General features: G+C 42.3%; 1 protein-coding gene across 4 annotated transcripts in view; it reads right to left on the reverse strand.

The window, feature by feature from the left end:
- Window positions 1-208: 208 nt before the first annotated feature.
- Window positions 209-25,437, reverse strand: part of SBF2 (SET binding factor 2) — a 563,151-nt gene continuing 537,922 nt past the window's right edge. For 2 of the 4 annotated variants that reach the window (XM_074955034.1, XM_074955032.1), the window contains 8 exons: window positions 22,786-22,912; window positions 21,237-21,364; window positions 12,537-12,770; window positions 11,037-11,141; window positions 8,426-8,619; window positions 5,968-6,055; window positions 2,224-2,355; window positions 209-1,963 (listed from right to left, as the gene is read on the reverse strand). In XM_074955034.1, the coding sequence (XP_074811135.1) occupies window positions 1,865-1,963; window positions 2,224-2,355; window positions 5,968-6,055; window positions 8,426-8,619; window positions 11,037-11,141; window positions 12,537-12,770; window positions 21,237-21,364; window positions 22,786-22,912 (1,107 nt within the window). In that variant the 3' untranslated portion in view covers window positions 209-1,864. The remainder of the gene's footprint in view (window positions 1,964-2,223; window positions 2,356-5,967; window positions 6,056-8,425; window positions 8,620-11,036; window positions 11,142-12,536; window positions 12,771-21,236; window positions 21,365-22,785; window positions 22,913-25,437) is intronic. The other 2 variants (XM_074955033.1, XM_074955031.1) reach the window with 1 other exon arrangement.

The raw sequence follows: 25,437 nt of genomic DNA on the forward strand, positions 1-25,437 counted from the left end.
GGAATATAGACAAGTATACACAAAAACCCACTCATTTTAATACCAGATAATTTGGGATTTTGTGTTATGGAACAAGATATAATAAGATCTTTATTCTGTGGATATTGCACTATACCGATATAATCTTTCACAGTAAAGGAAGGATTTTTTAAAAAAGATGTGTATTTATTACAAGATGGTTAGCATACATAAGTCATGTAACATACATAAAATAGTTAAAATAACCTAGTTACAAAATAAGATGTTGTGTACATTTTCAAATAACCTTAAAAACAGTGGGATCAGTATTTTACAAAGTACATATAAAAGTACTTCATATACACAGAAAAATACAAATGTGCAAACACCATTTTCACAGGTGGAGATTTATCAATTGAAAATGCTAAAAAAAATCCTTCATTCCTTTAAAAAAATTCCACATGTATTAAAACAGCTGCATTTCCTATTCTGTGTGCAGTGTGAAATTGAATATTATTTAGTCAAAAAAATGAAAAGTGGTTTAAAAAAAGGGGAAAACTATTTAATAATTGAAAATCCTATAAATGAAGTCAGTTAGGTTAGTCTGATATTAACAATTATAAGCAGAATGTCTGGAAAAAAATCAGAAAATACCAAATCATATATACAAACTCTTTGAAATATTAGTTGGATATTTAACATATTAACATTAAAAAAAAAAAAACCTCACAATGTTTTTTATCTAAAGACTCCACTCCATGTCATCACAAACTGTAGCAATTAAAACCTCTAGTAATTTTGGGCTATATATAAAAATAACCCAACAACATTCCTCAAAGATTTTAAGATGAACAAACACAATGTTACTAAATGTAAAAATGTAAAACAGTCTTCCAATTTATGTGTTTAAAGTATCAAATCAAATTATGTACATATTTAGTATCTGTAAAGGTTATCTAGCTAGCATTGTTGTGCTATAAATAACTTACCTCTGTCTCTCAAAATGTCTGCATTTCAATGATTTCAGTGCAAGTGTTTGCTTTATTGTTTAGTGCATTTATCATTGTTTGTTATTTTTTACTTTACAGTGAGCAGAACATAAATAAACAAACATATACAACTTTTCATACTCAGAGATTTTTCTCCTATAAACATCTTAATTTGTGACCAGTTTCTTCTTCTTATCATCAGCCAGTTTTCTTTCCATTATCCTATTATAATGGGGAAATAGAATCCCCCAAAAGCATATTCTTTAGCTAAACAGTGGGAACTTGAAATACCGTACATTAACAGTAAAACTGCAGAAGCATTATTTAGAGCAAGAGCTTAGAGAGCAGCTAGTAGATTTGAGAAGAAACCTTTTTTTGGTCTTTAAAAATATTAGGTGTCATCTGCCAACCTGTTATGCATGTCACTGAATTCACAAACCTAAACTTTTCTTAGAAACTGTAGAAATGTTCTTCCAGATACACAACTAGCTTGAAAATTTGGACCATTTTGTTTTAATATTAAAACTAGGTGAAAACAGAACACTATTTGAGGAAAAATGTCCACAATTCAAGCTCAACAGTTTTTCTGATGCAACTCTGATTAGAAAAACAGTATTAGATGGTAGCATATTTCAGTGTGTACAGCAGGCTCATTTAGCTAGGAATCATATTGAAAAGAGTTATATTTCAGGCTAAACAGATTACTAATTTGAAAAGTTCTCCTAGTGGGAGAAAAGGAGTAGGTATAGTGGTTATAATACTTAAACAGAGAAGATGGTTCAGCATATAATAAGTATTTGACTGAAATGAAAGGAAGGTTGCTTGTTCTGGAATAGCATTCCAAAATGTATCTTCTTGTAACATGAAGTGCTGAAAGCATTTCTTTTCTGCAGTTGGCAGTGGAATGGTATTTTCTGTTATGCATCTGAAATACAGCTCTGGATCCTATCCATCCATTGCTGTGCGCTCTGTGCATCTTGGGCACAGAAATTATATACACGTTTACTTGTCTTCAGCTGCAAAATGAAAATAAAAGTGTATAAGATACAGCTCAGGAAGTTGCAAACTTTCTTTTAAGCTTTGATATCTGAAGCATTTCATTTTGCTTGAATATACTAATGTTCTGAATTTTCACTCTGGGTTGAGAGTGTGGATCACTGGTTAGTTAACTTGAAATCTCGCAAGTGACCATCCAGCAGGAATGGCTGTGATAGGAAGAACACAACAAAGGAAGAAAAATCTCTAATGAAGGCCAGCAAAGAATAAGTATACTTACATCAAAAAATGCTTTTTCACTAGCATGCTTCGGTGCGCCAATTGTTGGAGATGCAGGAATCACTGTTTCGACTTCTGCAAGATCAATGTGTCCCTTACAGCTTGTGTCCTCACCAGAGTCATAATATCTCAGCTAGAACACAAAAGGGAAAACAAACCAACCAAATGCAATATATAAACCAATACGTAGACAAATGCACTGTTTGGGGCCAGATCCTTGTGCTCATCCTTTCTGTGCCTGGCACAGCTTTTGGGGTTTTGAGGGTGAACAAAAAGTGCTTTTAAGTCTCCTTTGTGTGCCCTCATTGTGGGGCTCTGGATGTTAGGCTGGTTCTGAGGAGCCACTTGCAAAAGCCTGAGATCTGCTATAAACTGAGCAAACTGCTTATGACTACAAATGGACAGTGTAACAGCTGGCATCACCAGGCAGTAAGCATGTCCAAGCGACAGCTTATATTGGGAATTTTGGAATTGGCAAAGGAGTTCCTACAGTAGCAGTATGCCATCTTGTGATTGTCCAAATTGGGGGAATCCTCAAGTGGCCAGACTTGCTGCCTTTATGGCAGCTTTGCACTGTGGGACAAGTGTGAAGCTTCCCCAGAGAATGACTCTGATGTGAGGATTCAGGCTTTCCTGACACAATACTCCCCCATTCATTGCTTGGAAACTAACTAACATGTTTTGCACTAAAGAGTTAACAAGTTTTTATTTCCTGTATTTTAAATTGAAAATGATCAGCAAAAATTCAGGTATAATTTAGGTAATTATAGATTACATATAAAACTGACATTTTCCTATACTATATTTAGTGGTTTAATGCAGCTTTTCTACAAAGACACTGTGGTTTCAATGATAACCACTCCACTAAATTGCTTTCAGTATTCTAACAGTTCCACAAAAGAAAATCTGGTATTTGCATATTAAAAACAACATCCCACCCTTGCACACTGGATGCAATAAGTAAAGACAAACCCTTCTAACAAAGGAAAGGGAAAATGGACTCCTTCCAAATCAGATCTGTTTCCTTCCGTTGCCTGTCCCATATTGCTTATATGTCTACCATTCATGAATAATGTTCCCCAGGAGATTTGGCTACAGAAACAATTAAAATATTAAAGAGGAACACCTTGTACTTTCTCCCAGAAAGTATCTGTCATCTTGTGCATGGAGGGACACCAGTTTTAATCACAATTAATTAACATTTTTAATGATGACTATCCTTATTCACACTCAGGAGAAAATAGTGTTTAACACTGTGTTAATTAAAACCTGTTAGTTAGCATTTTCTTTCACAATTTTCTTCTGTGGACAAGGCCCTACTGGCTATTTAAAAGCTAGTCCTTAGTTATGCACCCCTGAGGCAATTTATGTAAATAACGTCTATTCGCATGAGTAAGGGCTTGTGTGATAATGACCAAAATTCTTTAAAGTTCATTAGGCCATAAGTGCCATCACTGATCTGGGTGTGCATTGCAAGCAGGGTACAATGTTTAAAGCAGTAAACAGATTTTCTGTGCTTACCTCCTGTGCACTAATTTGTTAGTATACACATGAATGGTCATGCTACTCAATGTACTGAAAACAGTAAAGACAGACTAAAGGTTTCCTCCCATATGTCTGTCTGAAATGGCTATTATATAAAGAAACTGGAATTTCAGAGGACTTTAGAAATAAACTTTGTGGGGGAAATCTTGGCTTCACTGAAATCAATGACAAAACTCCCATTCACTTCAGTGGGGCCAGGATTTCACTCTTGGTTCTCACGATCTGAAGATATTTCGGCGAAAAAATTCCAGTGAAGTTATATGTGGATTATTGCATTATAAACATTGATAATAGGTTAATGGAACTTTGTATTAGGGCAATCCAGATTGGTCAATCTACCATGTATACTGGACTCCAATTTATCTGCATAGGATAGGCTTCATGAAAATAAATATGAAAGAGAAGTGCTCCAGGAACAAATGAACGAGTCATAAAATGAATGCTTGGAATGTATAATGACTACTACAGTTTGGACAGGGATGATTGAATTAACTTTGCTCTCAACTAGAGCGACCAGGTGTCCGGTTTTCGACCGGAACACCCAGTTGAAAAGGGACCCCGGCAGCTCCGTTAAAAGTCTGGTCGCTGGTTCTGCGGAGCTAAGGCAGGCTAGTCCCTACCTGTACTGGGGCGCTGCTGGTGCACTGGAAGCGGCTGGCAGGTCTGGCTCCTAGGCGGGGGAGCCACGGGCTCCGTGTGCTGCCTAAGCACCAGCTCAGCACTCCCATTGGCCGGTTCCCAGCCTCATGCCCCACCCTGCCTAGGAGACGGACCTGCTGGCCACTTCTGGGGTGCAGCATGGAGCCAGGACAGGAAGGCAGGTACCCTGCCTTAGCCCCGCTGCGCTGCTGACTGGGAGCCACCTGAGGTAAGCCCGCTTGCCAACCCCAAGGCCCAATCCCCTGCCCCAGCCCTGAGCCCTCCCAAACCTGGAGCCCCCTCCAGTACCCCAAACCCCTTATCCCCAGCCCAGAGCCCTCACCTCCCTGCACCCCAACCTCCTGTCCCAGTTCAGAGGCCCCTCCCACATCATGAACCCCTCATCCCCGGCTCCAGCCCAGAGCCCTCACCCCTCCCACACCCCAACGCCCTGCCTCAATTGGCAGCTCCCTCCCACATGCCAAATCCCTCGTGCATCCTCAGGCCCACCCCAGAGCCTGCACCCCGAGCCGGAGCCCTCATCCCCTCCCATACCCCAACTTCCTGCACCCTGAACCCCTCATTTCTGGCCCCATCCTGGAGTCCACACCCCAACCCCCTGCTCCAGCCTAGTGAAAGTGAGTGAGGGTGGGGAAGAGCGAGCCACCATGGGAGAGGGAATGTAGTGGGCGGGGCCTCAGGGAAGGGGTGGGGCAGGGGGCAGGCCTAGGGTGTTCGGTTTTGTGCGGTTAGAAAGTTGGCAACCCTACTCCTAACTCCAAAATTATCCCTCAGATCTCTACTTGCATGCTGGACAATACTTTCTGGCTTTTTGGACTGTTAATTTCAAAGAGTGTTTAGTTTCTTAAACTGCTTTGACTGCTGAAGAGTTCACATGTCTCACACAGAAAGGCTAGGTTAATGCCCAACACTGAGCAACAGGCTAATACTCTTCTGAAGATAGCAAGTTTTAATAAAATTGCTTCTGGGTGGGCCAGTACACTGCCATTTTCAATGGCAAACTCCTTGACGCAGGGACAGTCTTTCTCTGTAAAGTATAAAGCAACAAACAGTGTTTGCACTCAACAAATACTAGAATACTACCAGTTCATGGACTTTCTTTAGAATTATACACTAGATCGTTCTCTGTTTTAAAAAACAATTATTACCTTCACATTGACTATAAGGTATAGCAGTCACACAGATAGATATCTGTATTGAAATACTATGTACAGCTGCATTTGCAAATAATCATTACAAATAATTTCTAACTATAAGGTCAGTTAAGTACGGGAATAGGTTATCAAGAGAGGTTATGGAACCCTTGTCACTGAAGGTTTTTAAGAACAAGTTAGACAAATCCCTGTCCGGGAGGATCCTAGGTATACTTGTCTTGCCTCAGAGTGGCCTTGGGTTGGCACTGATGATGGTTCCTTCCAGCCCTACATTTCTATTATTTTATGATTACTTGTACTATTTGTCAAACTATTTCTATATGCTTATTAAGTAAAACTGTAATAAGTTATTCACAAAAAAATCCAGTTTACTAAAAATATTTTACCTGGTGTTTTGTCACATCCAGTACAAACCAGCGAGGTTTCCAACCTTTTAACAAAGCTCCTCTTTTGTACAGTGTACCTTCAAAAGACCTTGAACAGAAGGAGCATATGTATATCACCACAAAGGTTTAGAACGTACATGTTGATTTCATAGCCTCCATATCATGGCACGTAAGGCATAGAACGGTCTATAACTGTTTAGGAACTGGTTTTACTACAGTATTAAAAATCAACTTTAAACACTTAGAACAGGGGTCGGCAACCTATGGCACGCGTGCCAAAGAGAGCATGAGAGCTGACTTTTAATGGCACGCTGCTGCCTGCCGGGTCCCAGTCGCCGGCCCCACTCAGGCCGGCAGTGGGCTGAGTGGGGCCGGGGCCAGGACCCCGGCAGGCAGCAGCGTGCCATTAAAAATCCTGCCCGCCCCGGCCCATTCGTCTCCGTCCCCCAAACCCCTGAGGGGGCAGGGTGAAGAAGCTTGGTTCTGCCAGCTGCTACTGCAGGGCAGGCAAGTTCCCCCCTCCCCCGCCAGCATGCTGGGTTCCTGCCCCTCCTCCTCTTCCTCCCTGCCTCCGATCAGCTGATGGCCCTTGCGAGGCAGGGGGAAAAGTGGAGCCGCAGCGAGCTCGCTGCTCTGGGGAGGAGGTGGGGAAGGGGGGGGGGTGGAATCAGGGCATATCCCCTCCAGCCCCCTGCTGTGAGCCACACTGGGCAGGGGGCTGGGAGCACCCCCATGACCCTAGCCCACACCCCTGCACCCCCCTCACACACACCCAGCTCTCTGCCCTGACTCCAGCACCCCCTCCACATATCCAGCCCCCCACAACCGCAGCCCTGACTCCAGCACCCCCTCCACATACCCAGCCCCCCATTCCCTGACTCCTGCACCCTCCTCACACCCCCCAACCTCCTGCCCTGACTTCTGCACCCCCCACATTCCCACCCCCACCCTGAGCACCAAACGGGAGCTCCTGCATCCCTTGCACCAAATGGGAGCTGCCCAGGTAAGCACTCCACACCCAAACCTCCTGCCCCAACCCTGAGCCCCCTCCCTCATTCTAGCTCCTGGCCAGACCCTGCACCCCAACCTGCTCCTTCACCCCCAGCCCTGTGCTCAGTGCAGAGAGAGAGGAAGAGAATGGGCTTGAACCAGGGAGAAGGTAGGTACCCACTCTATGTGGGCAGGGCCGGGATCCCAGACCGGCAGCGGGCTGAGTGAAGCCAGCAGCCGGGATCCTGGCTGGCAGGAACCGGCGGACTGAACCCCAGACTGGCAGTGGGCTGAGCCGCTCAGCCCACTGCCAGTCTGGGGTACCGGCCGCTGGCCCGCTCAGCCCGCTGCTGGTCTGGGGTTCTGGCTGCCGGCCCCTTGCCACCCGGGGTCCTGGCCGCAGGCCCCGCTCAGCCTGCTGCCGGCCTAGATGAACGGAACCCCAGGCTGGCAGCGGGCTGAGCGGGCCGGCGGCGTAATATCAGCATTTTAATTTAATTTTAAATGAAGCTTCTAAAATATTTTGAAAACCTTGTTTACTTTACATACGACAATAGTTTAGTTATATAATATATAGACTTATAGCGAGACCTTCTAAAAAACGTTAAAATGTATTACTGGCACGCGAAACCTTAAATTAAAGTGAATAAATGAAGACTCGGCACACCACTTCTGAAAGGTTGCCTGACTTAGAAGATATATCGCTCAGAGCTGTGGGCCCATTGATCAGCACCATAATTTCCCACTGTGTCCAGGCACTGAAGCAGACTTAAAGATACTATGGCTGCCTCATTTCAAATGCTTTGTTTTGTTTTTATGTATTAACAGTAAGATAATTCTGACTGTGTGCAGTACAGGCTAAAGTTTCTTAATGACCAAATGCTAAATTATTCAATAATTGTCTAGGTAGTACAGTAGTCTAATGCATTACCATACCACCTCTGGACAACTAGTTTCAAATCCTGGATTAAGGCACAAAAAAAATGAACTTGATGATCTTATCCTAGTTCCCATTTACCCATGGGACTAAACTGTCACACAATTTGATACGAGGAGAAAGGTCCGCACTCAAGGAAGGCCCAGGTCAGGACTGAGATAGCAGACTTAAGGGGGAAGTCTGTGTGATATCTTCTCCCTTCATCCCTGATTCTCAGCACTGCTATTAACTCCTCACTTGTACGAACACTTAATTCACCCAAAATATTTTTTAAGATAGAAGAACGAAAAAAGTAACTAAGTAGAATTAAAAACTTTGTAAGAACAGTAAAAAGGCAGCAGAGTTTCTATGTCTAGGAAAATTCTACTTTTTACTTCTAGGGCAGATATATGCTCCATTCTACTACATTCATCGTTATTCTATCACCTGTTTGACTCCCTGGAGTATGACACACAACAGTGATGCATTCTTATAAATCACTTCCCTACTGAAAATGAAGTTTCAGTAATACCCAGCAATTAGTCAGTTTACCTATTCTCATCATTCTTCGATGTGAACTGATTGTATAGTGTGGTTGCTCGTCTGTCCACTCCATTAGAGGGAGAGATGCTGGCACTCTGTTCTTCACCCAGACCACTGTCAGGTAAATGCAGCAAAGACCTCTTCTGATAGGAATGTGGATTAGTAGACATTATCCCTGATGAGCCAGAAGGATGTCTTCGTGGCTAAAAAGAAAGATAAATGACAAAGTTTGAGTGAGAGGCTTAGCCAAGTTTAGAACTTAGAAATTTTCTAAAATCTGACTACCTGCTGAATTAAGAAGTAGAACTGCCAAAATTAATATATTATAAATAGTATTACAGCAAAACAAAAAGCCCCAAAAACAAAACTCACAACTCCCTCCACACAGTCCATAATGTAATGTTTTCATAGCAGAGAACTGTAGTTCATCTCATCAGAAAGGCTTCTGCATTTTTACTAAATATACTAGAGAACATTTACTTATACATCCATATTGTGAAATATTAAAAAAATAAACTATCCATATAAAATAAATTAGCACATTATATTTTATAATGCCATCACCTTTTAAAAAAATTGTGCTAATTAGGAAAAGTCGGTAATGAGCTTCCCAGTCATTAATCCAAATTAGTGAGAATCTATTGTTTGCTCCTTCCAATCATTCTCCACAGTGGTAACTCAAAGTGGTCAGAACAGTTCAGAGGCTGATGTTTAAATTTTAATTGCAAAGTACTAGTTGGACTGCAAGTTTTAACACGGCAAATTGTATTGATTATTGCATTATTTTAGAAATATAACTTAGTTTTACATAAATCTACATTTAAAGGTCATTGTACCCTGATATAATAGATCCTTCAGTTTTATTTGGTGTGTTTTGACTAATTCTTAGATCGCAGCGCTAGCAGCAGCTAGACAGCTGAGTACTTGAAAATGAGGATTTGCTAAAACATTTCCTGGGATTCCTGGTAAGGATAAAAATGACAACAAAAGGTATGGAGCTTTTTTGTTACTGAATTTTTTGACCTCACATAAACCACACATTAGAGATGACTCTGAATATAATTTAAAATAAAGAACTTGCTCTCAGAGATTTGGCTTTCTAAAAGAACTAACTGTTTTTGCTGAATCTCCAAGTAAATACTTTCAGACAAGAAAATTACTTACACGTAATTCTGCCTCTCTGATCTGACAGGATTCTCTCTTTTGTGTTTTAGCTTCTTCATGCAAGATGGGCAGAATGCCAGAAACTCTTAAGGAACTGACTCCCCTGAGGGCAGTAATAGTAGCAGAATAGAGCATTAGCTAGGCCCCCTACTGGATGTTTTCTTCTGTCCCCTGAAGGGTATAAATATTCCAGTCAGGGTATCGTGTGTGATGTCAAATAGGGGGCCTGGCTTATGCTCTCTTCTGCTCTAGCTGCCCTCAGGGAGAAATACTTTGGGACCAGGGGGAGATCCATTCGTCTTGCACCAAAGATCTAAGAATCAAAACTGAGAATCTGGTGGACGGTATCTTTACAGAGAAAGATTTTGTAGTGTTATGCTAATGTGATGTGCTAAACATTATCTAAAGAAAGAACTGATTTTCAGATTCTGTTATGCTCTTGAACAGCAGCTACGCAACATGAAATATAAGCAGTGATTGAAAGTAAAAGTAGGCCTATAGTAGATGAAATTTTGTATGGTGGATAATATGCTTAACTATCTACAATTTATATTTATATTCAGTATTCCCACCCAAATATTCAACATTTCCACCTAAAATATATTTGCCACTGCTTGGCCTGGCTTTTATTATTTGCTAAACCCTAAAAATGTGCTCAGGAATGTATAATACACAGAGGATCAGTTCCTCACCTAGTGTAAATAACCAGTTGTTGTAAAAGATTAGGCCCAGAGTATTGAAGGCCTGATTATAATGTATGGATCCAAAACTGAATTTTCACATCTGAATAATCCCATTGATGTCCAAGGAACTACTCCCATAAGCAAAGTTACTCACATGTGTAAATGTTTGCAGGATCAGGCCCCAAGAAGCTTTATAAAGATCTAATTTTACACCATTGTGTATTATTACAGTGCCTATCTTGCTCTATATTTATCAATCTACTTCAAGACCCAAAAGAAGTAAATGTCATAGGAATACATATTTTTCCACATGCAGCAATGCAAAGCCAGTAGCATGGGTTAGAACAACACACTCTGTTTTTTAGAAAGCAATACTTTATTCCAACAAATACAGTGATTTTGTCACTCTCCCAGATAGTCTATATAGTTGAGATTGAATTATTATTAGACTCAGACTTTAAGGCCAAAACGGACCATCATGATCATCTAGTCTGACCTACTGCACATTGCAGGCCACAGAATGTTGCCTGCCCACTCCTGTAATAGATTAGACTCAGAACTTCTCGTTGAGTTACTGAAGTCCTTAAATCATGATTAAAAGACTTCAAGTTACAGAGAATCCATCATTTACTCTAATTTAAACCTGCAAATGACCCATGCCCCATTTTTCAGAGGAAGACAAAAAACCTGGAAGGTCTCTGCCAATCTGACCTGCGGGAAAATTCCTTCCCGATGTCAAATATGGTGGTCAATTGGGCCCTTCCACCACTTACATTGTCTTGTCTTGCGTCATCTTTAAGATTCACGGTGACCCTTTCCCACAAGAGCTGCCACCTTTCTGGGCTCTGATTTAATTTATTCTCCAGCCTTTCGATTTCCTGAAATCAATAAAAAAGTGTTTTCCTGAGGATATACATTTCAGGCCTGTTGCATCTTGAACACACAAATTCCATTTCCACTTTCCATAAAAGAAATATGATAATGATAAGGATTGGATATATTTTATAAAACTATTTAAAAAGAGCAAATCCAATGCTGTGACATTAGCATTAAACATTGCCAACATTTACATAACATGATTTATAAGAAATGATATTCAAGTATATTAAAAGGAGGAACCGAAACAAAGACTTATTTGTTTATAACATGTTCTTGTTGTGAAATTTGTGAATATAACCTTTCTTGGTAGCTTTCAGTTAGGAGCCCCTTCCTGCACCCCACACCCCTCATCCTGAGCCTGCACCCCCAGCCAAAGCCATCACCTCCTTCCCACATCACAAACCCCTGCTCCAGCCTGTTGAAAGTGAGTGAGGGTGGGGGAGAGCGAGCGATGGGGGGGATGGAGCAATCAGGGGGCGGGGCATCAGGACAGGGCAAGGGGTGGGGCAGGGGTGTTCGGTTTTGTGCGATTAGAAAGTTGGCAACCCTATTACTTCTGCTTGTTCTGCCTTTTGTATTGTTTTCCTTATCAGTGCTGGGGTGGGGAAAGACAGAGAAGAGTTTGGGCCATTTGCTCAAGGGGCCTGGCAATCTATTGGTTATCATTTGAAAAGTTTTTATTTAGAGCCCAATTCTGAGGGGTCTTCTATGTTGTTGGAGGCAACCTTCTGGGAGCCAAAAGGAAGGGATGAGGCCTACTACACATAGTTGCTAAACACCACATTTTAGCTGCCTCCAGATTCTGTAAAGAGGAGACACACACAGAAGCTGGGACTAATGGACTACAAGCTAGGCATAGAGATTTGGACACCTTACACTTCATTTGCTTTAAACTATATGGTGAACAAGGGACAAGAACAGGAGAGTAAACGTACTGCTGCAATCCAGAAAGAATCCAGTTTGCCCCAAATGAGAGAACATTCCGTGCAAAATATGAAATTACAATTTTGAAAACTCTGGGAAAAGATAGTTAGAAAATCTATTATGCAAGTTACTTTTTTATTTAAAAAGGAAAGTGAAAAAATGTATTAAGGCCTTGCTTTTAAGGAATAAAAAGATTTACCTAAATTGCCTCATTATTGGCTGCAGTTCACATGTAAAAAAGCTAAGTATTAAAACCTATATACAGATTTGAATTCATCCAGAATAGCATAACCTTTTGTAAGATGATTGACTGATTTTCTGACCCCATATCTCTTTGGAGATTAAATCAATTATTTTTACCTAATATTTACTTTTACAGCACATCTATATAAGGCAATGACTTGAATGGATATGAATTTGATAAGTGTACTAAATGGCAGTGTTCTGTCTTTATTTGCACCTATACTTACATTTAAGAGGCTGGTGATTGCATCAGGTTGCACTTTGCTAACATCATCATAGCATGGCCACACTATTTTCCTCTTACTCTGGCGAAATGAACCATCCATTTGGTCAGCTTCCTCTGAAGTGTTGCATTTTGCAGTAACCATGGTCCAGTCATAGGAAGGACCTGTGGCCAAGGTCTCCTCCATATAGTAATCCCACGTTTTCAGGCTGGACATATTTACACTTGGTTTTAATGCCTGTTTGAAACAAAGCCCAATATACTACAGTGTCACATGGAAATTTTCAGAGTTTTCCCCAACACAAATCCAATACTTTACATTTTATAGACTATCCTCCTGAATTGAATGTAGCACTGCAACTGGTGTGTGCTGATCTGGAATTACAATTTTCAGTGCATGACTGTGGGATACAACTCAATAAAAGATTTCAGATCAAGGAAAATAAATAGTTACTTACCTCACAGTAACTGTACCTCTTCAAAATATGTTGTCCATATGTAAGCCACTGGTGGGGTGCATACGCCCCACACTCTTGAGTTCTGATTCTTTTGGCCAGCAGTGTCCATTGCGGCCAGGCCTGCCCTCTGAGGGCATAAAGGGTGTGGCAACCCGAATGTCTCTCAGTTCCTTTGCCAAAACACAGTGTAGATGTTATAGGACAATGCAGTGGCAGAAAAGGAGGACTGGTTGTGGAATATACGTGGAGAACTCGTATCAAAGAACCACAGTTACTGTAAGATAAACAACCATTTCTTCTTCTTTGAGTGCTTGTCCACATATATATTCTACTGTTGGTGACTAGCAAGCAGTGACCTAGATCACAGGAGGTGGATGCTAGGAGTCTTATCTAAACAATGATTGTCAGACAACCCTCCTGAAATGGACATCTAGAGGGCTGTCTGACAATCATTGTTTAGGTAGCTGAAATGGACATCAGATATTGATGCTTCTACTGTGAGTTATGCCGCATGACTTGAGCTCTTGTGGAGTGGGTCTAAGTTGGCTATTTCATAGCACAATATATTTAGAAATTTCTCTGCATTGAAACGGCCTGACCTGTCGTCATAAACTACATATAATCTGGGGGATACCGTAAATGGCTTAGTCCTAGTCATGTAGAAGGACAATGCTCTGCATACATCTAGGGTGTGAAGCTGAGCCTTCCCTTTCCATAAATGGGCAGATGTATGATTTGGTTGAAATAAAAGTCACAGACTACCCTCAGCAAGAATTTTGGTTTAGGTCTCAAGGGGACTCAATTTTTATGAAAAACTGTGTATGAAGGTCTGGACATGAGAGCTGATAGCTCCCCTACCCTTCTAGCAAATATTATTGCAACTTAAAAAGGGATATACCTGCATAAGGCCATTCAGGAATCTAGCTACTGTAGGGTGTGAAAATGTCAAATGTCTATGTTGGAGGGTGGACTGCTGAGATGGCTGCTAAATGGATCCTCAGGGAGATCAGAGATAGTTCAGTGCTCTTTAAGGGCAGAAGGTAATCCAATATGTAAGGTATCTGGGTGTTCAGTGGAGACAACTGGTATTGTTGAGCCCAGACAGTGAATCTCTTTCCTTGACTGAGCAGGTAAGCCTCACAGAGTCCTTTCTACTGCGGATAAGATTATTTTGTATCTCAGTTGAACAGGTTTGCTCTACTTATGTTAACCAGCCAGCATTCATGCCATGAGGTGCAAGAAAGAGGGATCTGGATGGAGAATCTGTCCTCAGCTTTGGCATACCACATTTGGATGCAGAGGCAACTGACTTGGAAGTTGAATGAAGAGATTCGTTAGGTCTGAGGACTGGGACTGCCTTTGCCATGCTCGTGTTGTTATGATGATCATCCTAGCTAAGTCTTGCCTGAAGTTCCTGAGAAGTCTTGGGATCAATGGAATTGGAGGATAAACATATATGAGGCCTGAGAACCAGAGGACCAGGAATGCATTGGACAGATATCTCTGACTTTGCCCTCCTCTGGACAAGAACTTGTGGCACTTTTTCTTTCATTAGTGGCAAAGAGGTCTATGGTTGGATGACCCTACCTGATAGATATGTCTTGGATAACAGTATCCTTTACTGACCACTCATGGTCACTGGCAACTGTCTGCTGAGGTGATCCATCAGCATATTTTGCAACCCTGGTAAGTGTAAAGCTATTGGAGTAATCTTGTAATTCCATGGATTTGCTGTTTCTTGACATAGAGCAAGTCTACATTACTGCTTAAGTTGATCTAACTTACATCGCTCAGAGGTGTGAAAAAGAGACCGCCCCCCCTCCCCGAGTGATGCAAGTTTCATGTTGTCCACACCGGTGCTGTATCAGCAGGAGACGCTCTCCCATCAACATAGGTTCCACTTCTCGACAAGGTGGAGTAATTATCTCGACAGGAGAGCTCTCTCCTGTCAGCATAATGCGTCTTCACCAGACGCACTACAGCGGTGCAGTGGCCTTGGTGCAGCTACGCCAATGTAGCACTGTAGTGTAGACTTGCCCATAGAGGGGTGGATCTTGCTCCCCTGGTTTGTTTATGTAATACATTGGTATGGCTTCATCTGCCATGATCTGAATTGTTAGACACTTCAGAACAGAGAGGAAAACTGTGCGTGCTAAACAAACCTTAGTTCTCAAATGTTTATGTGAAGCTGGGTTTTTTGAGGAGTCCATAGGTTGAAAGTTGTCTAAATGGGCTTCCTTTCCCACCAGAGGAGATATCTGTCACCAGAGTATTTGATGGCAATGACGGAGAGGGACCTATTGCAGGAGTCCTGGCGGGACCTGCATTCTCATATTCAAGTGATGTTTGTTGGGTTGATATACCAACTTTAACCATCCTTAGCTGCAATATAGGCATGCTGAGTTAGATATGTGCAGGAGGCCATGTGCCCTAGGAGTCAGACAAATTCTTACAGATATCTCGTGTTGAGCTAGCAGGTGGTTGGCCAGATTGCCTATGGCTTGGAATCTTTCTTGGGGCAGATAGGTCATTGCTGTTGTGGAGTCCACAACTGCCCCTATAAATGCTATCCTTTGAACAGGAACTAATACGGACATCTCTTTTCAGAGTAGCAGCTGTGTTAGTCTGTATTTGCAGAAAGAAAAGGAGTACTAGTGGCACCTTAGAGACTAACCAATTTATTTGAGCATAAGCTTTTGTGAGCTTTAGTTGGGGGCTGAAGGTGATGGCTAGTGGCCTTCTGTTATTTGTTTCTTCACTTCAGCAGGTGGGTATTGTTCCCATTGTTCCGCATTTGCTCCAACCCCTCAGACAGAGACAAACACCTACAAGATCTCCATCAAGCATTCTTACAACTACAGTACCCACCTGCTGAAGTGAAGAAACAGATTGAGAGAGCCAGAAGAGTTCCCAGAAGTCACCTACTACAGGACAGGCCTAACAAAGATAATAACAGAACGCCACTAGCTGTCACCTTCAGCCCCCAACTAAAACCCCTCCAGCGCATCATCAAGGATCTACAACCTATCCTGAAGGACGACCCATCACTCTCACAAATCTTGGGAGACAGGCCAGTCCTTGCCTACAGACAGCCCCCCAACCTGAAGCAAATACTCACCAGCAACCACACACCACACAACAAAAACACTAACCCAGGAACCTATCCTTGCAACAAAGCCCGTTGCCAATTGTGTCCACATATCTATTCAGGGGACACCATCATAGGGCCTAATCACATCAGCCACACTATCAGAGGCTTGTTCACCTGCACATCTACCAATGTGATATATGCCATCATGTGCCAGCAATGCCCCTCTGCCATGTACATTGGTCAAACCGGACAGTCTCTATGTAAAAGAATAAATGGACACAAATCAGATGTCAAGAATTATAATATTCATAAACCAGTTGGAGAACACTTCAATCTCTCTGGTCACTCGATTTCAGACCTAAAGGTTGCAATACTAGAACAAAAAGACTTCAAAAACAGACTCCAACGAGAGACTAATGAATTGGAATTAATTTGCAAACTGGATACAATTAACTTAGGCTTGAATAGAGACTGGGAGTGGATGTGTCATTACACAAAGTAAAACTATTTCCCCATGTTTATTTCCCCCACCCCCCACTGCTTCTCGGACGTTCCTGTTAACTGCTGGAAATGGCCCACCTTGATTATCACTACAAAAGGTTTTCTCCCCTCCCCCTCCTGCTGGTAATAGCTCATCTTAAGTGATCACTCTCCTTAGAGTGTGTATGATAACACCCATTTTTTCATGTTCCGTGTGTATATAAATCTCATCACTGTATTTTCCACTGAATGCATCCGATGAAGTGAGCTGTAGCTCACAAAAGTTTATGCTCAAATAAATTGGTTAGTCTCTAAGGTGCCACTAGTACTCCTTTTCTTTCTGGACATCTCTTTGTTTACTTTTAGTCCTAAAGAGGCAAAAAGTTGCAGAGTTTGCTGTATGGAATCAGTCATCTGTTCTTGAGACTTCCTGCAAATGAGCAAGCCCTCAAAGTATGGATGAACCCAGACTCTTTTTCCTGAGATAAGCTGTCACTACTACTAGGAATGTTGGCCCAGATTTCTAAAGGTATTTAGGCACTGCAATATCTGCCTGACTTAGAAATCTAAGTTTCGTTTTCAAAAAAAGTTTCATTTAGGCACTTAAGACCCTAAGTCTCACTGATGTTCAATGAAATTTAGGCTCCTGAGTCACTGAGGCATTGGAATGCTGAGCAGACCAATGCCTAAATACTTTTAAAAATCTGGGCCTTTGTGAATATAGCTGGCCACAGGTGGTGGCTTCCTCCTTGCCCTGGGGGTGCTCAACCCCTGCTCCACTCCAGGCCCTGCCCCCACTCCACCCCTTCACCCAAACCCCCAACCCCACCTTGCCCTCGCCTCGCCTCTTCCTGCCCAGTTCTGCCCCCTCTCCTGAGTGTGCTCTGTCCCTGCTCCTCCCCCCCCAAGCACCTTCTGTACACTGTGGAATAGCTGATCGCAGTGGGTGGGGGGCACTGGGAGGGAGGAGGAGGAGTTGATTGGCGAGGTTGCCGGCGGGCGGGAAGTGCTGAGGGGGAGGAGGTGGGAGCGAGCTGTCGGTGAGTGCAGCCCTGAAGCTCTCATGGAGTCAGCACCTATGCTGCTGCCGTGCTCCATAGACTGAATGATAGGACCCTGTGTTGGTAGTGGGAATTGCTTATCTGAAACCTTAGATATTTTCTGTGGGTAGGATGAATTACTATATGAAAATAAGCATCCTGGAGATTGAGAGCTGAATACCAGTCAGGTGGATGTAGGATGGAAATGATCGAGGCCAGGGTTACCATTCCTGAACTTGAGCTTGTGAATGAAGGTGTTCAATTGTCTCAAGTCCAGAATAAGGTGCCAGCCACTCTTCTTCTTGAGAATTAGAAAGTAATGGGAATAAACCCCATTACCCTCTGTATTCTGGACACACTATTTCCACTGTTCTGAGATTTGGGGTGTGTTTACACTGGAGCTGAAGGCATAATGGCCAGCTAAGGCAGATATATCTATGGTAACTGTGCCAAGCTGGCACACTAAAATAGCAGTGTAGCTGTGGCTGCATGAGCAGTGTGATGGGCTAGCCACCCTGAGTACAATCCTGTCTGAAACACTAAGCAGGTACTTGGATCGGTTGGCTTGTCCTGCTGCCCGTGCAATCATGGCTACGCTACTATTTTTGGAATGCTACCTTCATAAGAGCTAGCACGGGTATATATACTTGAGCTCAAAATTACATCTCCTGCACCAGAGTCGACTTATCCTCGGAAGTGACTGCACCTCCAGATGTAGCATGCTGTCATGAGATGGGTCTCTGAAAAGTGATGGGGAAAATAGGTGGTGCGTGGGGAGTGTCTGGAATTGGATTGAGTAGTCCACCTCTATGATTTGCATGACCCAACAGTCTGTAATGATGTTCCAGACCCCACAAAAATAAAACAAATGGAGGGGATATAAGCGGGAAATCCAAGAGAAACTGTACACTGCCCCCGACCAAAGAGCCAAATCTGCTGCTTTGATGATGGGCAGGGCTAGTGAGAAGATGGTAGTAGAGGCACATGATTTCCTCTTCTTACATTTCTGTTGCTTCCTGGGTGGTTCAGGCTGTTGATAATGAGGACAGTATTGGCTGCCTTTGATGTGGTTGAGGCTTAAAGAACTTTCTCTTTGGTGCATGAGTACAGACTCTTAGGAACTGCAGTGTCACTTGAGAGTCCTTTCACAGAGCATACAAGCCTCATTAATCTTTACATTAAAAAGTTTGTATACTTCAAATGGAAGATCCTCAATTGTAACTTGTACCTCTCATTTGTAGCCTTGATGATAATATTTGCAGCCAAATAAATTGAATTTCTTGTATCTGTCTTGAGGTGTAAATTTTTGCTGACTCTGTGTTTTGAAATGCTTTGAAGTTGTCTGGGAGTGAGGTAGATGTGGCTACCATAGCCTCATCCAGATACAACGAGATAGGCGTTTGTATGGGGTGGGTCCTCTGCCAGCAAGTCCCCATCAGAGCCCTGACCACTCTGTCCAGTCAGCAGCTCTGTAGTAATGGTTGGCTGTAGCCCTTTGTGAGGTGGGGGAGAAGGTTATCTATCCCTGGACTAGGTTGCATCCCTCTTAGAGCTCTATGTCTGAAACAATGAGTCCTAGACTCCCTCTCTGAAGCATATGGATCTGAATATCTAGACCCCAGGGACTGAACTGGTAATGCCCCCTGCTAGTCTCAGAGCTTGGGAAAGAGAAGAAGTGCTTCTTTTGCAGGGTTGCAACAGTCTCAGATGGAATGCTGGGAGCATCACCAGACTGCACTCTGATTTGTACTGCTGATGTGCACAGTGCCAGAATGGGGGTAGCAGCTGGTTGCAGAGGAAGTACCTTCTATGCTGATAATAATGGTGAGTCCAATAATGAGGAGACCATAAGGTCCCTTAAGGCTGGGTAGGATTTTGGAACTGAGTATGCTGGAGCCATGGGTAAGTGTATGGACAATGTTGGTACTGGGGCTATTGGCACTGGAGCACTCAGGGACAAAAGGTTGGTAATGGGTAATTTTTTGAAGTACTGAGGAACCTGGTCTTGATGCACAGTGATGGGTGCCAAGGAACCCTCACTGGGCCTCAAGCTACCTTTTTCCAAGAAAATTTGAGGGGATTTCTGGTTTCTCAAGGAAGGATCTGATAAAGGAGACTGGGATCATTTTCCTTTGTGGGTTTGGTGCTCTTTTCTCCCCTTATCCTCTGCGGTTTTACCAGCTAACAAATTGTGAAGTAGTTATCTGTTTACAATACAGTGGGTAGATTGCACAATGTGTGAGATGCTCCGATATGGCAAATTACAGCTTGTAGCCACAGGTGGTGAGAAGGAACAAGCACTCATAGAATAAATTGTTACTTACCTTACAATAACTACAGTTCTTTGAGATGTGTTGTCCATATGTATTCCATGATCTGCCCTTCCTGCTACCATGGAATCTTTTAACACCTGCATTTTTTACTAGTTAAGGATTTGAGAGACAGTTAGGGTCACACCTTGCCCTTTATGTCCTCAGCTGGGAGACAGAAGGATACTCGGGGCACAGGTGCAGCTCCAGTGGATTCTGCTGGCCAAAAGAATCTGAACTTGAGTGCATGGGACACATGCACATCAACAGTGGAATATACATGGAGAAGAACGAGCCATTCTTATCTGTCCATCTTTTCAGCTAACAAGATAATAAAATGGAGGCACCCGGTGCGTATGTACAATTCCTTCATGTCTCAGTTGGAACCCTCATAACCTCTCCCATTTCCCCTATTTTAAAGGAACTCGCAATCCAGGTTCTGCATCATGACTACGATTCAATTAGCTGAACAGGGGAAAATCTCCCTTTATTAATACTAACTGATCAGAGGTGCTAATTTTATAACAATAGAACACATGTATGGAAAATGAAACAGATATGGTTCCCCTAATTGAAATATTTATACATGTTTTGTTGATCAAGATTAAACTACTTTATAAATAACATTAAATATGGAAAGCAATGCATCGATATTATTAATCTGTGTGTTGCCAGGCATACCTTTAATATTTTACTGAATGTTTTAATTTAAAATTGACAAGTATTGTTCATGACACTGTACTTTATACTTAGAAAATAATTCTAACTAGAAGGGATATGGGTCATAGTGATAAATATTGACACTATAAAATTATTCAAGATACAGCTAAATGTGATCAATATATGATCCTATCGGGCAACGATATGACATGTCATGCAATGTATCAGGACCTTATGAAATGTGTCTCACTACCAATGGAATTTATATTTACTTTTAACTTGTTTCCTCATAATTTTTAATTTAGATTTACTTTTTATGGTCTTGTGCAAATGTTAAGATTGCTCCTGCAATCATTATTCACATAATTAATCTTATGTCATGCACCTAAGTAGTCTTCTTTATGTCAGTGGGACACATGTGGATGAGTAAATGTTCTAAGACTTGCCCCTTTACAGTTAACCAATATGAGTCTTAAATAATTTGCATGACTAGTGATATAAACTAGTGAGAAATTCCAATGATGTATTAATATTTCTTAACATTTCTTAAACAGGGTTACTTAGCATAATAAATGTCTGAAACTAGTCTAGACCAATTTAACAAGTGGCAAACTACTTAGAGAATCATTCAGAATAACAAACAACATAAAAGTTTCTATATCATACCTCTGTTTCAACAGGTGCATATAGGTAATTGAAGAAAATTGGGCTCCTTTTGTGCATTTTTTCAATACATTCCCAAATACAGATTCCCTTTTTGGCATGTCTGTCTCCTTTATCTTCAAACAATGTCCCTATAGGAAAAAAAAGGTAAAAGAAGGATTTATAGTTACATGTAACAATGGTAAAGCAGACGGATTTGGTTTTATGACTTTTATCTTGAAATGAAAACATTGCAAAAATGCCTAATACTTAAGAGGTCTGAATTGATGAAAATAACAGTAAAGATTTTTATGTGGTGCAGGGTAAATGCCATTCTTGCTGCCTGAACACCAACTTGATATGAAAATAAAATGCGACATTTGCATTCTTATTCTGAAGCCTACTGCAGCACTTGAGGTGTTGTTAATGAGGTTTGTTCAAAATTTACTTTTTGTTTTTGCACTTAAGCGGCAATTTAGTGTACTATATATACACATTAAAAATGTTGTAATCATTCAATAACTTATGATACATTGTTCTGCTATTGTGCAATATCACCATCTGAAATGTGGACTGGGAAGTACAAGTCTGAGAGCAGAGACTTGAGGTGAAATCCAGGCTCCACTGAAGTCAACGGTAGTTTTGTCATTGACTTCACTGAGGCCACTATTTCCTTCTTGGTGTGGTGATATTTGAAAGCATCACCACACTGTTGGGAGTCTCATAACTATGATAAAATGACATTAGTTTAAAAAACATACAAATCAGTATTTTGTGCAGAAATAGAATGGTTGCTCAGTGCCTGGATTAGTTTCATGGTTGTTTGGGATTTTACAGAATGCATTAAATTGACTGCTTGCCATGAAAAACATGATTTCTCTGTGAAAACTGTTAATTTCAGAGTTTACACTACCCGCTTTGCTTCTTGCATATGGTCAGAGACAAGCCTGAGAAAGGCGGACGTGACTGAGTGATCAATCTGACAGAGGAAGGGCTGAGAATGCAGAAGGGAGGTGGGGCCTTAGAAGAAGCAAGTTAGCCTGCAAGAGATAGAGGAAGAAAGTAAAAGAAAAACACAGGAGTTCATGAGGAAGGGGAAAAAGGCTCTCCTTTATGGAAATGCCATACAATCTCATGAATCCCAGGACCTCTTTTCTGTAATTTAAAAAAAAAAACCCAATAAAAAACAAAAGTTCTTTAGAGAGCAGGCAGATGGAAGTAGAAATTGTATTAAGTGAGTGGATTGGAAAGTGAAGCAAGGGTCTGGCAATTATAACTATTCTTTCAATTTCTCTTACCCTTTTATTCTTTCCCTTTTAGCATGGTTCAGGAATTATTCATTCACCAAATATAACTGCCAATGACTCTGTACACAGAATTAATTACAGTACACCCCAGGCACTTACAAAGCATATGGTAAGTTTTTCTATGTTTCTAGTTTGTTGCAATGTAATCATTAGCACCATCTCACAATGGAAAGACTCCTACGAACTAAATATTAATTAAAAGCAAAAGTATAAAATAATAAAATGAAAAAAATGAATGAGCATCAACCACATTCTTCTACACATACCATGCTCTAGTCTTTCATAGTCTGAATCCAGAAGAAATGTTTTAAATCTATTTGATACGTAGTGGAAAGCTAAGAACTTCAGGAAATACTGATTGAATTCAAACTCGGTTGGATATTGGTTGTGAATCTACAAAATATATACAGAAGGGAAAACAGACATTGACTACAGTAAAACAAGAATGTTTAAAGCACAGTAAGGTAATATATAATGAAAAAGTAATAATCCTGTGAATGCTGATAACAAATATGTACATAAAGGCCATTGTCTTACCTACACTCCTTATGGATCCATTTATGCAGGTTCTTTTTCTGGTATTTTCATTTAAGACATTTTGTAGCTGAGGTAAACCATGGAATGTTTGCTCCATCAAAATACTAGAGCAGGGGTCGGCAACCTTTCAGAAGTGGTGTGCCGAGTCTTCATTTATTCACTTTAATTTAAGGTTTCGCGTGCCACTAATACATTTTAACATTTTTTAGAAGGTCTTTCTCTATAAGTCTATATATTATACAACTAAACTATTGTCGTATGTAAAGTAAACAAGGTTTTCAAAATGTTTAAGAAGCTTCAATTAAATTAAAATGCTGATCTTACGCCACTGGCCCGTTCAGCCTGCTGCCAGCCTGGGGTTCCGTTCATTTAGGCCGGCAGCAGGCTGAGCAGGGCCTGCGGCCGGGACCCTGGCTGGTAAGTGGCTCAGCCCACTGCCACTCAACCTGCTGCCAGTCTGGGGTTCAGTCCGCTGGCTCCTGCCAGCCAGGGTTCCGGCTGCCAGCGCCGCTCAGTCCGCTGCTGGTCTGGGATCCCAGTCCTGCCCACGTAGAGTGGGTACCTACCTTCTCCCTGGTTCGAGCCCATTCTCTTCCTCTCTCTCTGCACTGAGCTGAGGATGGGAGTGCACTGAGCACAGGGCTGGGGGTGAAGGAGCAGGTTGGGGTGCAGGGTCTGGCCAGGAGCTAGAATGAGGGAGGGGGGCTCAGGGTTGGGGCAGGAGGTTTGGGTGTGGAGTGCTTACCTGGGCAGCTCCCATTTGGTGCGAGGGGTGCAGGTGGGAATGTGGGAGGGAGCAGGAGCTCCTGTTTGGTGCTCAGGGTGGAGGGGTGCAAGAGTCAGGACATGGGGTATAGGGGGGATGCGTATGTGTGGGGAGTACTGGAGTCAGAGCTGGGGTTGTGCAGGGGTCAGGGCAGAGGGCTGGGGTGTGTGGGGGGTGCAGGGATCAGGGCAGGGGGCTGAGGTGTGTGTGTGTGAGGGGATGTAAGGGTCAGGGCAGAGGGCTGGGGGTGTGGGTGCTCCCAGCCCCCTGCCCAGAGCAGCTCATGGCAGGGGGCTGGAGGGGATATGCACTGATTCCACCCCCCTTCCCCAAGACCCCATCTCCACCTCTTCTCCGCCTCCTCCCCGGAGCAGCAAGCGCGCTGCGGCTCCGCTTCTCCCCCTCCCTCGCAAGGGCCATCAGCCGATCGGCGGTAGAGAGAGGAGGGGCAGGAACGCAGCACGCTGGGGGAAGAGGCGGGGGGAGCGGGGAGCTTGCCTGCCCTGCAGCAGCAGCCAGCAGGACCAAGCTTCTTCATCCTGCCGGGGGGGTGGGGCGGAGAAGAGCGGGCTGGGGCGGGCAGGATTTTTAATGGCATGCTGCTGCCTGCCGGGGTCCCGGCCTGGGTTCAGCAGCAGGCTGAGCAGGGCTGGTGGCTGGGACCCGGCAGGCAGCAGTGTGCCATTAAAAATCGGCATGCGTGCCATAGGTTGCCGACCCCTGTACTAGCGTTTAGATAGTATGATCCTAATTTTCAATTTAAAAGCACAGCAGTTTTTCTGCATAAACAGTATAGCTATTTTTGGCTGCTTTAACAGACACCACTTTCATAAAAGCAATTTCATATTAGGCTTAGTCTCCATTTTCCAAAGTAATTGCAAAGTTTCGTAAATTTGCCCCTAGCGTCGAATTTCGTTCATCTGCAATGAGCATCTAGTATCCCACATCCAGCTACACTCATGTTAGGCCAAAGTTAACTTGGATAAATGTGACATTGCTTTATATTGGAATGATAGCTAAGTAAGTAACGAAAGTTCAGCAGACCTGAAGAAGAGCCTGTGTAGCTTGAAAGCTTGTCTCTTTCACCAACAGAAGTAAGTCCAATAGGAGATATTAACTTAAGAGACAAGTTGGATAAGGTAAATAAATAAGTCTTCAAGGTATTGAAAGTTACAAGAACAATGTCAAAGTATGTTTCATAATTTTGAAAATAATCCCCTTTTCATCCTATACGTTTATGATCACTGTGAATCTTGAACAGGAGATTTTCTTTAATTATGTTTTCTTCTCTATCACATATAGTTTGTTATTTAGAATTGCCTAAGAGTGCTAATATGCTAACAATTTACAAAGAATTATATGGGCTTTTCAAATAGACAAAATAGAAAAAAAAATTGAAACTCCAAATTTGGGGTCCATCAGTCTGGAAAGAGTCTCTTTAACTTGTACGTGCCAAAGTCCACAGTGTCTCCAGATTTTCCTTTAATTTTATCTTCCTCATTTCTGGCTGATGACTGGATGATACTCCCTCTGAAATGTCATCTAAAAGAATTGCTGTTCAGTGACATCAGATGCTCACATTCAGAAGTTGAATGCATTTCCTATAGAAACCTGA

Source organism: Natator depressus, chromosome 6, assembly GCF_965152275.1.
Source record: "Natator depressus isolate rNatDep1 chromosome 6, rNatDep2.hap1, whole genome shotgun sequence".
Taxonomy (NCBI): Eukaryota; Metazoa; Chordata; order Testudines; family Cheloniidae; genus Natator; species Natator depressus.